Below are 17,079 nucleotides of genomic sequence, written 5' to 3' on the forward strand. Positions count from 1 at the left end.
TGACTGACAACATGTTGCATTGTGAAGCTCTGGGACTGTCCTCACTTCATTTCACACTGTACTGCACGCTGAGGCCATTTCCTGGGACTAATGCTACACTCTAAAAACAAATGCCTTGGCTCAACAAAGAAAATCAACTTAACAGTTTGCATTGATGTTTATTGAGTTAAGACAACTTCTAATGAAATTGTATTAAATCAACAAACTTATTTGAGTTAGGGGAGAAGGCTTTTCCTCTACAATCAGAGGTGTTTTTACCACTTACTTAATAATTGGTAGCATAAACACAAGTTTTGAAGTTGATTACTCAAAAGATTAAGTTGTTCCGACTAGTTTTACTACATGATTTAAAAGGAATTTTAAGTTGTATGTACTTAATTACCCTCTTTGTGAACACACGTTTTTAAGTTGACAACTATTTATTAATTAAGTTGCTCCAAATATATTTTATTCAATATTCTTTTTTCTTAGCTTTTTCATGTTTTTGCAGTTGTTTATTTCAACACATGATGTTTCAATCAGGAGAGAATTCATTTAGTTTGAACATGTATTGTCACATGCCATATAATAAGGTGCATGAACACCTGAAATCACAGCTGACTGCAGGAGAAAGGAGAAACATTTTATAGTTTGGCTGCAGCACGGTGATTGGCCGCTGGAGAATGAGGTGAAATGTAATAGGTTATAGAGAACGCCTGTGATGAGCTGATTATATGCAGCTGCGGAGTGAATGTATATACACCCAGTCTTCCTGAAAGAACTTGCGCTGAGTTTCATTTAAATCTTGAAATAAAAGATTAATAACACAAATTTAAATTGCCCCACAAATAATAAATAAACACATTAGCCATATTACCATGGGAAATGGGGACACAGAAAATAAATGCTGCCATCACAACGAAGTTAGAGACCTTTGCATATTTAAAACCAGTGCCAAATATGTAAAATCTCTAAAGTTTTTGTAAAACTACAGAAACAAACTCAATGGCCACCAATCTGCAGATCACACACATCAATTTGACCAAAGATGTAACAAAGATGTTTACTCTGCCGACAGTAATTATTTCAAACAGTATGAACACATTTAACGCAGAATGCTTGCTCATTCATTTGTTTCCCTCGACCACCATGGTTGCCATCGTATGGTCAGACCCTGGGGTGGTCACTGATGATGGTGATATTCATGTCCTTTTGAAGCACATTAAATAATAGGTTAGCGCATAAGAGATAATGAATTAGGTGATTGCATACTTTTTAAACTGTCTCTCTTAGCTAATTCAGAGCCATTATTACCAGCTGCTAAAGCAACGCTGGTATTGTTTTCACCTATTGAGTCTGCATGTGTGTGTCATCATGGCAATGATGTCCTGAAGACACACAGAGGTGCTTTCGAGTACTTTGCCTCGTGTTTAAATGCATGTGGACAGATTTGGTCAATCACAACCGTGCAAGTTTTAGTGTATCTTCTCATCTGTTTTGCAGGTTCCATACAATATTTGAACTGGTTAAGTGAAAAGCAGAAGCCACTTTTCAAATATTACACAATCCTTTTCCCATTCCATTGCTTTCAACACCTATCCATGCTGAACGTTGCTAAGATATTATTGATTGGGGTCTGGGCAAAAGTGCAATATGCTTCAAAATGTAACTGACAGAGAGCAGTGCTTTTGTCCTGTGTTTTTACACTGTGACAGTGACTGTGTCCTCTTCCTTTTCTCCAAGGCACACGACAAGGCAGCGGATGGCTATAGTTCTCTGCATACTTCAATTGTATTGTGCTATTTTTGAAAAAGGAAAAAAAGAGAAATTACCTAAATTAATATATTCTGAATGGGTGACTGCCAACAACTTGCATTTCAATGACAACTCTAAATAACGATCCTACCTCAAGAAGCATGTCCTTGATCTGCTTCACCGAGATTCATTTTTAATTAAAAGCGATATCACAATAGTAACCAAAGTATGTTTACTCTCACAGTAGCCTCTACTACTTTGTATCCTCTCACAGAACTATTCACAGTTCAAAGGCTGCTAATTTTGGTCAAACAGCAATTTGCCTATACAGTGCAACTACAAGGCTATCTGCTGCATTTGAATGACAAAAGATGACTCACCTTAAAATGTCCTTTGTATATTTCTATTTGTCTTAACTGTCTGAACTTTTCCATGCATGTTAAGTGGGAGTGGACTTGAAATCCTTAACTCAAGGTGTAGAACAATTAAGTTATCAAGCCAATTGCATTACTTACTACAACTTGAATTTTGTTTTAAGTCAATTAACGCAGAAATCAGAGGTCAAATTACACACAATATTAAGTTGATGTAATTAACAACATTATTAAGTCAACACAACTTATAAATTAATGTTTGCAACTTAAAATGTTTATCTAAATCAATTAACTCACATTTTTGTCTCGCAACCATGCATTTAATTAAGTGGAGGTGAAAGGTCGCCTGAATTCGTTTTTAGAGTGTAATGTGTATTTTGCAAAACTGTGTGGAGGCTACAACAGATTATCTGATTATTCCCCATGAAGGGCTGGCTGGATATCTGGTGGTATACACTCAGTTAGCCCATCGAATGGACCAATCAGGATGCACAGGACCGGAGAAAGAGAAGCTGAGGACTGCTGAGAGTTTGCAGACAGGATGTTTATGATCACTGTCACAGCAGGGAGAGATGAGGCCATGCTGGGTGTCAGAGACTAAGCTAACACGTGACAAGCAGCCCAGCACGAACACAGCTGATAAACAGTGGGACTGCAGGTGTATGTCAATAAATAGGTAGAGGTAAACTATATTTACAAGTCACTGCTATTTGAAGCTGGAGATTGTTTCTTTTATTACCTCCGCAGAGGACATTAAGATTTGGCTCGGTTGGCCTTTCATCGGCAGGATTTCTGGAAAACTACTGACTCGATTGTCATTGAACTTGGTGGAAGAGCATAAATGAGCCAAGAAAGAACCCATTCATTTTAATGGAGATGTAAACACTGCACGATACGCTAGGGCTTTGGTGCTGCATTCATTCGGTGATGGAATAATCTGAAAAATTCTGACTAGCATGCGGCTTAAATACTTTACTCTTACAGCTCATGAACACAGAAGAGTCAAAAGGATAAGTCAACACTTGGGGATTGGGACCATCCGAGGAGCACATGAACGCACCGTTGGCCTCGGTAGATCGTGCTCTCCGAGCGCCCTTCCAGTTTGTGTGAGAGTTAGCTAACTTACAAAGTATAAATGGCTTCCATGGAATGTTGCAGATAATTAAAAGAACGGAGCATGGACAAAAGAAAAACACGTTCTTGTGTTCACAAGTTGTCTTCTGAGCCGAGAACATTTCGTCCATGTGACCTTAGGTCAGTGTTTCTGAAAGTGGGGGGGGGGCGAGAGACCAGGAGGAAAGATTGTTATTTTTATTTTTAAATGAAAATGATTGACAAATAACATGATACGGTACAGAACAATTACGTCTGGGTCTCTGTGTTTCATTAAAGCTCTGCTCTGTGTGTGTGTGTGGAATGAGCCATTTTGTGTGCGTGCCCGAGAGAGAGGGAGAGAGCGCACCGGTACCGGAGATCATTGTTGTTAGCTTCTGTTGCTAGCGAGCTACGCTCACGGATATAAGGAGCTTTTTCAACAACAATGTGGAGCAGATTCCTCTCCTGTCAGACTGAGAGGCTCACGGCCCGTCCACACAGCAGCGTTAAAACATCTTCCAACGCTTCTGCCCATTGACTTTGAATGGGGTGACGTCACGTTGCCTCGCTTTTCGCCGAACTGCATTGTGGGGAAGCAAAGCGAAGATTTCCAGGATTTTCAGGATTTTCAGGATTTAAAAGTTGACCAATGTTCAACTTTTGAAGCAGAGGTGGATGCGTGAGCCAATCAAATCCCGTTTATGAAAATCTGACAGTACAAGCGCTAGCCAATCAAACCGCGTGTAAGCTGGGAGAGCCAGACCACAGTTCATGAGTGTTTTTTGGTGTTCCTTGGTATGAAAAAGTTTGAGAAACACTGCGCAAGTGGATTGTCAAAGGGGGAGCCTCGTTATTATTAATAATAATGAAAACAAAATTATTAAAAAAATTAGTTAATCTTTTTTTATAAATTTTTATTTTTTTTATTTTCCATTTTTATTTTGTAATCATCTCGCGACCCCCACTTTGGGAACCCCTGAGCCAAAGGACTCTCTCAGTGGCCGGGTCTCAAACTTTTTGGTCACGATTAATGTAAACAATTATTTCTGAGGCACACATTTATATGATTTATAGTTAAAAAAAAATAAGAGAATAAATGAAAAACAGGTATTAAATACTATATGAAAGTAAAACAAGAATAAAGTTTAAAAGGGGAGTGATTTGTAAAATATCCATAAAGAAAAAGTACATCTGTTTACAGTTCTGTTTCAAATGGGTGTTGAGATGTATCCATAGATCTCTTCATGTTGCTCTCAAAGTGCCCCAGATTGATGCTTTTAACTTCAATATTTAAAAAAAAAATCTTCCCTGGGGAGCATGCCCCCGGACCCCCCTATGTGAGGTCCACTCCCCACTTATAAAGACAGCACTTTACCCCTGCTTACACTTACAGTATATGTCGTGAGCTGATTATCGAGCCTTCATTGTAACAGTCGCAGGTACACTACGTATATGCGTGGGGATTGTTGCAGCAGAACATTCCACTGTAGCGACCGGGACGTTAATGGGAAACCCTACATGTTTGAGCACCCTCTATGAAACGTCAAGCTACCCCACAGCACCCCCGAAGTAAATCTCTGGCGCCGCCACTGAGCCTGCAACCCCGTTTTGAAGAAATGCGCAGTGTGGAACAGGCTCATTGCAGCCACCTGTGATAAGACACACTTTTTTGCCAAATATCAGCATTTTCTTTCTTTCATTTTGTTTGTCACAGATTGCAAAGTGGCAAAGTATTATAACTTATTGTTCTAGGCAAGGCAAGGCCAGGCCAGGCCAGGCCAGGCCAGGCAAGGCCAGGCAAGGCCAGGCCAGGCCAGGCCAGGCCAGGCAGGCAAGGCCAGGCAAGGCAAGGCAAGGCAAGGCAAGGCAAGGCAAGGCAAGGCAAGTTTATTTATATAGCACTTTTCTGTACGCGACAATTCAAAGTGCTTTACAAAACAAATTAAAATACTTTTTAGGAATAAATACATTAAAAACACATTATACAAATTTACAACAGACATTACAAAGCAAAGATAATAAAATAATAAAAATAAACACCACAGGTATACAATACATGTTTAAAAGGCATACTGTAGTTCGAATATGAGCATCTCAATTAAAAATTAAGGGATTGCACAATTGTATTATGTAAGTGATTTTTTTTTTTAAAGGAATGCTCACGTTCATATTGATGTATTTTAATAAATGTTAACTTGGCCCATTACGTGACTATTTGTGTTGGGGGGGCCTGACTTTTTTTTTGTCAGCATGACAGAAAAAGTTTGAGAACCGCTGCTTTAGGTGCACCGTAAGTATGGTTTAATTGAGGAGCAAGGTAACTTGTAAATGATATCCTTTTTATATTTATTTTATTTATAACTATGGTCTTTTAATATCCTTAAACAAGGGGAACCCCCTTGGTAACCAGCTGTAAACACTAACATCATCCCCATTTAAATGTATGTGTTGTATATTTAAATACTCATGTATTGATGGTTTTATATTAGTATGTTGAGGGGGGGTTTTAATTACTGACAGCATCCATAATGTAGATTTTAGCAGGTGGTCCCTGGCACCCAGATCAGCTGAGTGCTCCAGCTCCACATGACGGAGGCGTCTATAAACAGCAGTGTGGAGCTGCTGGAGCTGGAGCTGATTGTTTTCAGACCCAAATGACCAATATGACAAGAAATAGAAAAGTGAAAGGCTTGTGTTGACAGTTGGATTTGGACAACTTATTCTTTGTGTGATTATTTTCATAAAGGTTATGTCACCATTATCAGCCCCACAATAACCTGTTTCCTGGTTGCCACAAGAGCTGAGTTATTAGTAATGCCAGGGCTCTGATCGACTGATTATATTTCACATCATTAATCCAAATTTGTAAAGCAACTAAAGGAATTAATTCAAGAAAATGTAGTGGAGTAAAAGTACATGATTTACCTCTGAATTGTAGAGGGGTAGCGTTGACTCTGATTGGCCGCTTAGCTGAAACTCCTGGTTGAATTACATGCATTTTTTTTTATTCCAAGTAGCATTAAGATGATATTCTATATAAAAAACGTTAAAACAGCAAAATAAGTGACTAGGATTTATATTTGTAGTCCTTTTCTAAACATTTCCCACCTGAATAAAGGGCAATAAGTATGTTGTGTTCCCTCTGTGTAACCACGTTACAGCCTGATGTGAGTGCCTGGATGTTATACACACAGTCAGCACAATGCCAGCAGAGTGAAGAACAGGAGCCTTTGTGCCGGCTCACTGAGGCACAGTACAGATTGCATGGGCAAATGCTTCAAAAGACTGGAGTCCCCCCACCTCCCCTCCCGAGCGTCTTACCTGACCACTCTGGTGCCGCCTTTGTTGACCTGCATGTCCACCATGCAGCCCGAGGTCACGTAGGAGGCCAGGTTCATCTCCGAGAACTCCGCCTGCAGAGAGGACAAGATGATACGTTACATCCTGCAACAGACTCTTTAAAGTCCCCTCTATATTTACAGTGAGCAGAGGTGGGAGGAGTACTCAGATCTTGTCATGAGTAAAAGTAGAAGTAGGCCTACCAGAGTGTAGGAATACTATGTTACAAATAAAAGTCCTGCATTCAAAAATGTTACTCAAGTAAAAGAAGAAAATTATTACCATCAACATATAGTTAAAGGTCCCCTATTATAATGTTTCTCATCAATATATTATAGGTCTCAGATCCAGAGCCTGTCTCTGATTGGCTGAAACACCAAACAGATCATTGCAGCATCCCATAATCCCCTCTGTTTCCAAAGTGCTGATTCTCTGTCTGTTACTTTAGATGAAAATAACCTTGGTTTCTGATTGGCTAATGATTACACAAGACAAAAAAAAAATCGTTATTACATCATAAAGTGGCCAAAATCTGATCAGCTGATTTTCAGACAGGTTTTTATATAAATGGAGGTGCGCTAGTTTGAATGACTTTGTATACTGCAGAGTAGCTTGTGAAATTACTCCAGGTGGAACTAAAGTCTGATTTAAGAGTTCACTATATTTCACATCATTCATCCACATCTGTAAAGTAACTAAAGGTATGAAATACATGTAGTGGAGTAAAAGTACACCATTAACTTCTGAATTGTAGTGGAGTAGAACTAGCAAAAATGTAAATACTCAAGCCTCTCAAAATTGTACTGAGTGAATGTACTTAGTTACTTTACACCCCTGGCAGTAACTTCTGTGCTTGGATACACAAATGCTCTGACAGAAATATATGTAACCAGTGTTCTGCTGCATTAAGAAAGTCCTGATAGTCAGGCTGCAGGTCTTTAGTTCGACATCTTCCTTACAAATAACGGGAAAAAAGAAAGGAGAAGTAGAAACAAGCCGTAAAAACAAAAGACAGTTTGTGCTTGATTTAATTTGCATGCATGGTTCTGGTTATGGATAAGGACACGAGAGGAGCAATCACATTCTCCTGCTACTGATGGTCAGTATCGTCACTAAATCTCCTGATTTCAGTGCTCCTGACCAGAGGGAGCGTTTCTGAACTGAACTCTCCTTTTGTCATATTAAGGCTGATGATCATCAACAGGTAGACGTACTGAACTATTTGTCTTAATGGTTTATTATTAAAAGCTAATTTAATTATTCTTTAATTTAAATAAATGTATTTGTTATGCAGTATGTGGACACCTGATTTATTAAACAAAAATACAGATTGCTTTTGAATAATGTATTAGGCTTTAACAGTATTTGTAAACTATAACTGTTACTACATTTTTGATGTGAAATATCTTGGTTTCTTCTTCTCTAAGGTTACATTGTTACACACAATAATGTAAAAATCATCTTACATTTATTTATGTTCTCGTTTTTATTTGTATTGCATTTGATATTGAGGTAATCCAAAAGTAACGGAAAGTAATGAGATTACATTTATTTTATTTTGGTTACTGATGACATGCATCTAGTTACTGTAGCGGATTACATTTTTAAAGACACCCACTGTTGGATCACAAACAGCCCATCCCCCCTGGAAGGGAGGATGAGGAGGACATAGGGGCCTCTAATGGGCCCTAAGCCTGCTGACTCTGTGGACAAACTTAAATTGTTTTTGACATGATGTGCGTTGAGAACACTACAATAGATCATGAGTGCATTTATTTTGTCCGTGAGTACTCTAAACCTGATTCAGCAGAGGACCAGATTCAGTCTAACACTGCAGTGGTAAGCATGGAAATTATACTCAATGGAAAACATAATCAAATGGAAATGCCATCTTTAGTGCAGCTTTGTTTCTATCAGCTCTGTTGTAAATGTCATATGGCCGCAGCTTGCTGCCACTGAGAACAGAGCAACACCATCACAGTGTGTGTGTGTGTGTGTGTGTGTGTGTGTGTGTGTGTGTGTGTGTGTGTGTGTGTGTGTGTGTGTGTGTGTGTGTGTGTGTGTGTGTGTGTGTGTGTGTGTGTGTGCGCGAGAGAATGGTATATATATGAGTTATTAACATATATGTTTTTATTGACCTCTACAGCACATTGTATAGGTATAGCTTGACTATTGGTTTTCACGCTATAGTTATCATTCTATGAAAGTGACGTTTATTTTAGTTTCAATAATAAGATTGTGTTCTGGGGCAAATTACCTTCTCCAAAGAATATTTAGCACTTGTGCAGCACATGGCTAATGGCTCATCAAAAAATGATGTTTGTGTTTGAAGGGTTGATGAATGAAATCCTGGACTGACTTCGTAAATACCTTACTAACAGCCTGGTATGTACCCTGTGTAGTTTGCAAAAGGGAAAAGCGGTCATTTTTAATCCACACTAGAAAGTTCATGAAACCTTATCGTGAAATATTTATGCTTAGGAAGATTTTGTGATTTGGACAAAATCCTTTTACCTAACCAAATACACAGCAGTTGTTTGAATGTCAGACAGCTAATTATTAGCTGATGCTAACACACAGCAACACACGCCTGCACCACGCTGCTCTGCTCAGGTGGGACGCGTCTCACAGCAGCCTCACGCCAACATAGAATAGAATAGAATTGGGAAGGATGAAACCCTCTTCAATGGTCAAATGTGCAGAGCACACAGCACACACAGTGACATGTGTTCTCTGCTTTTAACCCATCCTAGTACCAGGAGCAGTGGGCAGCTATTGTACAGCGCCCGGGAAGCAATCGAGGTGGGGGGATGTCCGGTGCCTTGCTCAAGGGCACCACGGCAGGGCAGGAGGTGAACTGGGACCTCTCCAAGTAGAAGTCCACACTCCATATTTAGGTCTGTTTGGGGACTTGAACCGGCGACCCTACGGCTCACAGTCCAAGCCCCTACTGACTGTCCCCAGTCCACCAGTCCCCCCATGGATGAGATGGAAGCAAATCCTCCAGCTGACCCCCCACTCAACCCAGATCCTCCCAATGTGCATAGCAAGTCAAGTGTTATCAACACATTCTCATACTGTGACCATGGGTTGATACTTTAAGCCTGTCTGCTAAGCTGTACACAGGCATTCCTCTACATGAAGAGGACATATTATCAGGAATATTCCCACTGAGAAACATCTCTCATTCATACAGCGATGTGGCCCATGGAAACCCTGTATGGGGGAGGGATCTGGTTTAGAAAAGAATGCACCAACGTAAAGAAACTGGGCTTTTCCGCCAAAAAAAACTCCCACCTCTTTTATTTATTTTTGTTGCACTATGAGAGGAAGAGCAGTGGGCGAGTAAATGCTGTAATCGTATTTAGGGGACATCGAGGCGCCATTCACACTCTTTGTGCCTCAGGGACATGCACTTGGCTCTACTTATTCCCGCCTCTGAAAGAAACATCTGTGTGCTCAGCAGCATGCCTTACTGAGAAAGTCTGCACAGTCAAACACACAGATACTTACATGTACACACACATCCTCCATCATGACATCCCCACAACAAATCCCATCGCACACACAGGGGACCACGTCCATTTTTGCTGCAGCATGATAAAACCTGAGTGTGGGCCAAGCATTCCACGACATCTCTGATTGGCTGGTTCTCGGTAGGAGAAGTGCTAACAACCACTGGCATGGGGCAGTAATGGATGAAGAGGCTTGTGTGGGGCACCGGCCCAGGAGCGGGGACAGGAAGCTTTTCACAGCACCATGGTAACCATCACGGTAACACATTCACAAAGTTGTATTGGAGCAGCTCTTGCCCTGGGAAAGGAAAACAGGAAGTAAGACATGAGACAACTGCCTCCAGAGCTGGATTCTTCTCATCTGGTGACCTGCATTCAGGCTGAATCAGGATTAGCTGCCAGCTAATCTGTAAGGAGGGACGGATTTATGGGAGGCCGTCTGGTTGTGATCAGGTTTAACCACATCTCAAGCTGAACTTTTATCTTATTCTTCTGTTGTGAGTGTCTGTAGTTTCTCTCACACTGCTCACTGATCATTCATTTGTTTATCTTTAGAAATCAAGGAAAAGTTCAAATTCAAAACCCATTGGCTAATGGAAGAGCTTCCACAGACCTAAACACGGGCCTCCCTGTTGTGTTTTATCCATATTAACAAGGCATTTTAATGAACACAATTTTCTACTCAAATTAACAATAACTCAGACCTGATAAAATCACTGAAGTGTGAGGAATTGGTTCACAAGCCTCATTTCTCCTGCAGTGCTGCTGCACTCACTGCAGAGCCATGTGGACCTGAGGACAGTATACTCAACATACAGTCATTACAACTAGCTGCACCTTTACCAGCTTTGAGAACACTTTAATGATCAATCATTATAAAACATATCATATATATTATTCTGAAATGGACCAATCTGCACAATGACTACTTTTACTGAAAGTATACTTTGATGATAATACTTTTCTACTTTTACTTGAGAGTAACATTTGGAATGCAGGACTTTTACTTGTAACAGAGTATTCCTACACTCTGGTACTTCTACTTTTACTAAAGTATCAGATCTGAGTACTTATTCCACCTCTGAAAATAGCTACCAAAAAAAAGTAATATTTATAAGAAAGTGTAAACTGAATATTGCAGACACAAAAACTGTAAACCGGTTCAAATGTAATACAATTAGATTTTTATCGTCATAGTTGTAGTGTCATTTTAGATGGAAGCATTGAAAAAGCTTATGTTTAAGTTATAGTCTTAGCTAATCACAATCAAACGGTTTTCTGTATCGCTGTCACTCCGAATAGATTACCTGAAGTCTATTCCCAATTAAGACCCAAAGTAATTTAAATCTGTGGCTGAAAAAATTGTAGTTGGTTTTCAGTTGTAAGCTTGCAAACAGTTTGTGATGTGATGAGAGAAGGTGAACTGTGAGCTGAAGAGAAGAAGAAGATGAAACGTGAGCCCATGTCTGACACAATGCTGACGTGTGAACACTGAAAGCAGTCCAAGAGTAAATAGAAGTGACTTTCTAAATATTAATTCTAGATTAGATGGAGATTAGCCACTATATAAATGTTAAAAGGAGATTTTATATATGGTACACACAAAAAAAACAATAAAGATGTAATACTGAATATATACTTTATTGTGATAGTAATTATGGAAGAAAAGGACTTAAATCGTATTATATTTGTATTAGGATTGCTAAATATAAAAGCACATATTATGAAAAGCCAATGAACGCAAAATACGAAAATAATCCTTTGACAGATCTAAACTACAATTATCCTTACTGAGCTTTGATTGTACCTCTCCACAAATGCCTTTTATATTCCTTTTTAAAACTGACTTGGTTCCCCTGATCATTTTTTATTTTTAGTCCCCAGGGACAACCAAAGTGGAAAAGTTGATAAAATGGCTGCAGCCCGGATGGAGCCTCTTATTGTATGGTTTATTCTAATCTTAAAGTGTGTCTGTGACACTAAGTGCTTCTTTTATTGCCTATCCTTTAAAGCAGTGGTTCTCAACTGGTCAAGCCTCGGACCCACTTTTTCCTTTGTCAATAAATCGCGACCCGAAATTTTGAGCCACTCAAATCTATTAAACAACAAATCGTGCTGTAATGTATATATATATATACCGTATATATATATATATATATATATATATACCCTTTTCAGCATACATTAATAATTCAATTGAAGCACAGGGCATATATCCCTCATATCCCTTCACAGAACTAAAGTATGCTTTTCAAAAAGGTTTAATGATATGATGGAATCAAAGCTGAACTGTATAACATAAAAAGGCCCGCATGCTGAAAACCCAACCCCAGAAGGCGGTCTGGGGGGATTCTCCCCCAGGAGATTTTTAGAAATACTAACATATAAACTATGCATTCTGGTACACTCTGAGAAGAAAATAAATCAATCTATTACTACCCGACATTTTAATAATATTTGATGCCATCGTTTGTTTTTCACTTTGTTCTGACAGCTTGCTGCTCCTCACAGATAGAAGAGAAAAGAGGAGATAGTCTGTGTGAATTACTTTAAATTGTGGGTAAGGGTAGATAGCCCCCATTGTTCTGTGACCTGTCAATCATCAAACCGGGGGTCATATTTCATTATGTGTTCATTTTTATCTGAAGTTGTAGCCATGGATGTTGATTCTGATTGGCCAGAAGACTCGAAAAAACATCAGCAAAGATGTTTTATTGAGAAGATGATCACTACGTGAAAGAAGTTTTCAAAACCGTTTATGGTCTCCGGTACTTCCAGTCCAACGCCTACTGCATGCACAGCGTTAGAAAATCGGGCCTTCAAAATAAAAGTTTCCACCAAAGAAAAAGATATTTTAAAAAAAAATGTATTAATGTTTTCTTCACTCACACATCTGCGACCCACTCGCGACCCAAAACTGGTGGGTCAGATTGCAATGATTTGTTTGTAGCTGCTGGGAATATCCTTTTTTGTAGACTCTGAATGTATAGTCATTGTTGATAAGCTCTCTGAATCACATACTGATGCAATTGGGAGGCCAGAAGTACAGTGGACCATTCATGTGCAACACAGAGAAGTATTTGCTGCTAATCACAACCACCCTGTACAACAGCGAGATGAATCATTGAGGTAGGCCTACTAAATGTTGTAAACCAAGACAGATGATGAATGCAGAAGCGAAACAGAAGGCATGAGGTGAGCTGGGTCAGTTAAATGTCTGCAGCAATTATCAAACCATATCAGTCTTAAGCAAGTTCTAGAGGCACTAAGTCATGCTAATACCAGCCAAAAAGAGCCTGTGAGCCATGTGTGCAGCAGCACAGTGAGGCAGCACTGAGGTCATGTGCCTGCTCTGCAGATGCTGCCCCATCAGAACCACACATGGTCCGGCAGCCTGAAGAACCACAGACCCCTTCAAATGTAACTGCCTCATTTGTCCATTGGGTAAATTACAGTGTTTATGACATTTTGTAGAGAGCCTGGGTATCAAACTGGCAGTTCGTTTGCCAGCCCTTGCCAGTTGTCCTTGTGTCAACTTTGAATGCAGCTGTGGAACATTTGATTTGACATTTCTCACAAATCTATTTTCAAAAATCAAAAGTCATGTGAGATCTCAGCAGTGAGGGTTCCGGACTGGGGCCAAAATGCTTAGAAATGCAATATTTATCTGGTAAGGGCAAGACCATAATCATCAGCCACTCGTCCATCAACCTGTCAAGAAAGCGAAGATGCTTTTCGACTCACTGTTCTGCATGAATGTGGTGATGTAGAAATGTACGAAACAATCCACTTGGCTGTACCGAGTTCCAAAGAAGAGCAGTGTATGGCTCATTATTTAAAAGCAAAGGGAGAACATCATTGATTAATTCCTGAAGTGGACAACGTATTTCAATTTTGATCATTTTATTCTTAAATAATGACGGCAGTGTCTGTTGAGGGGACATCAGTCAGCATCCTGTCTGTGCTGTACATATGTAGCACCTCATTTCAGACTCCAGCTTACAGCTTCCTGCCTACGACCTGCCTAAGATCAGTATTGAGGAATGTTAAGCCCTCCCACTATTTTCCAAGAGGGCGTTGCCAGATTTTCAATTTCAGGTTTTAACCAGGAGATGGCGCTTCATTCACAAATACAGAAAGACAAGTTTCATGGACTTTCAGTTGTGTTTTGAAGAGCATTTGAACACATCAATATTTTAGATCAACTAAAGTTTATCTAATCTTGTAATTCAATAATATATAGTCTTTATATATTAAATAATCATAATAATAATGTAAATGTTTACATCACACTTCTTTATTTGTTATGTTCATACTTTTACCTTTACAATCGTTTGCTTTAATATGCAGTATATTTTTTGTATATTTTTGTGTTTGCACGTGTGACCATTGAAGAGGGTTTCATCCTTCCCAATTCTATTCTATTCTATGTTGGCGTGAGGCTGCTGTGAGACGCGTCCCACCTGAGCAGAGCAGCGTGGTGGAGGCGTGTGTTGCTGTATGTTAGCATCAGCTAATGATTAGCTGTCTGACATTCAAACAGCTGCTGTGTATTTGGTTAGGTAAAAGGATTTTGTCCAAATCAGCTCACAGGTCACATTCCGACCATTATTTAAAACAATAGGTGCTTTCACACCGTCTACAGTTTGATTTGGAGCTCTGTGGCTGAATGGCCAGCGATTAGGTGCGGCGCATTTATCATAGGTGATCAGAGCTAACTGCCTGCCGTCAGATTTCATCTAAAAAACTGATCTGATTTTAAGACTATTTCTGCGCTCATTAAGAATGATAAGAATAAGAATAATGCGTATTGAACTGGTTTAATTAATTAGTGAGTTTATTTAACACTAGAAACGCCAATCGGGTCAATTTGTGTGATGTGTGTTGTGTGTGTGCAATGTAACTTTTTTTCAATAAAATATGAAAGTCTCCCAGTCCGACTTTTCCTGAAAGTGTGTTATGTTGCACCCTATGTTGTTAAAAATTGCATTTTAATAGCGGGATTTGACGGTTTTTGGTATGCCTATACAAAAACCTCTGGCGGTTCTAGTGTTAAGGTAATTAGGTACAGTAGAAGCCCTTTTTTATCAGTAACGAATTAAGCAGTTGAACATAAAAGTCAACAAACTGAGGGTCACTTGCAATGACAGTGTTGTGTCTAACTGTAAGCTTGTCACTCAGAGTAACCTACAGTTAATTTAGCTGCTGTAGAAGAAAGATCAGGGGGGGGGGGGGGAGAGAGAGCTGTGGTTGATGGGCCATTAGTTGTGTAAATACACAGCTGAGAGCAGCTGTTTCATTCAGACTGTTTAAAAAACGGTAACAACGGACTATTTTTCATAGCGGATGCATGTCAATTTAAATCAATACATACAACTCTTTTTTAAATCAATAAAAACATTTTCTAAATCCATAAGAGCATTTCAATTAATTCTGGGAGTCATGTCGTTACTTTGTTGAGAATGTGGCCATGTAATAAGCGGGATAATTTGCAGCGACTTGTTCCTTATGGGGAAAATAACACCCTTCATGCTGATCAAGATCCCTCCACTAAGCGTCGGGATCGGTCGGGATCCTGATATGCCAACGAGGCTCCATTAAAATAAAAATATTTTTAGTGAATTACTGAGTTTAGGCATGTTAATAACGTTTTAATGAAGTTGAATACAGTATATTCATATGTGTCAGTTATTTCATGTCAATTTGGCGAACATAAACATAAATGATCGTGGTGAAGATGATGATTAAATTAGGATTAAAAATCAAGAGCCGGGCTGCATTTCCTCCCGTTCGTTTTTTTCGACTAAACAACATTATTTTGTTAAATAACAACATGGTGATGTTTTGTAAATTATTACATGTCTCTTATTTAGCACAGAGTATGATATCCGTGACATATGGATCTTAACAAAGTTCCGCTGTACATCCAGCGTACTGTATCTGACTTTATTTCACATGAGCTCCAGTGTGGAACCCGACTGCACCCCCTGGTGGATCAATGATCCATTGCAGCTGGCTTCATTATAATTACATTTATCTATCACGGGGGCAGTCTCAAGTCAAGCTGGAGGTTTTCCCTTGAGCGAGGGCAGATCACGTACCAATCACGGCCCTCGCGTTTCAAACTGTCTGAAATGAAGCGGTACATCTGTAGGCCGAAGTTAACATCAGTCAAAACAGAGACGTGATCATCATACTCCCAATTTATTGGATGGTATATGTCAAGCTTCCCAGCAACCAACACCTCATCTTTGACGTTAACTAATGTACTAATATCTTGAAATAAATATTGATAGACTGATACTGAACTACTGAATATTACTTTACAAGTTTCTCCTTCAAAGTGTTATACTTGTATCCACTGCTGCTGTTAGAGTATTATTTTAATCATCTGTTGTTGTTTTTTAAAGACTTGCTAGGATCATCCCAACAAAAATGAAGCTATCTAGCTTACTAGAATGCAGTGGCGTAACTATCACCGGTGCAGCTGGTGAAACGCACCGGGGCCCAGAGCCGGCCAGGGGCCCATGCAAAAAAAAAGAAAAGAAGAATGTTTTTTTTATATATAAATGGCATTGACCGGACCAAGCAGTCTTCAAAGTAACCAAGCAACCTAAAATAATTTGTAATTTGTCTGTCCAATGACCTTGCTCCCTTTCATGTCATGTGATACCTTGCGTGACGAGCGAACCGTTTAATCAACCTGAACTTAACTGTAGCTAGCAGCAGCAAGTTCGGTAGCATTATAAAAATGTAATAGCTTGCATTTATAATGTACAGCAAACCAAAGCACAAGAGCAGCGCTCAAAAGAGAAAGGACAAGAGAGAACAAGGAGATGTAACAGCTAAACTGACCAAATTAGACCGTTTTTTTTGTCATACATCGCCCTCGAAATCGAGCGCTATCGAGGTCTATGTAGGCCTACTGGCCCATTCCCCAGAGACAAACATCAAGGAAACAGGTTTAATCCTCTTCTTAGTTTGCTGTGCTGTTGTCAGGCTGTGGTGGTCTGAGGCCAGGG

The 17,079-nt window shown here is 39.5% G+C and overlaps 1 protein-coding gene across 2 annotated transcripts in view; it reads right to left on the minus strand.

The window, feature by feature from the left end:
- LOC307023033 (synapsin-3-like) overlaps window positions 1–17,079 on the minus strand; it is a 95,816-nt gene that overhangs the window by 39,126 nt on the left and 39,611 nt on the right. For both annotated transcript variants that reach the window (XM_079656027.1, XM_079656026.1), the window contains exon 4: window positions 6,525–6,616. In XM_079656027.1, coding sequence (XP_079512153.1) covers window positions 6,525–6,616 — 92 coding nt within the window. The remainder of the gene's footprint in view (window positions 1–6,524; window positions 6,617–17,079) is intronic.

This window comes from Notothenia rossii (genome assembly GCF_949606895.1).
Source record: "Notothenia rossii genome assembly, chromosome: 10".
In the NCBI taxonomy this organism is placed as follows: domain Eukaryota; kingdom Metazoa; phylum Chordata; class Actinopteri; order Perciformes; family Nototheniidae; genus Notothenia; species Notothenia rossii.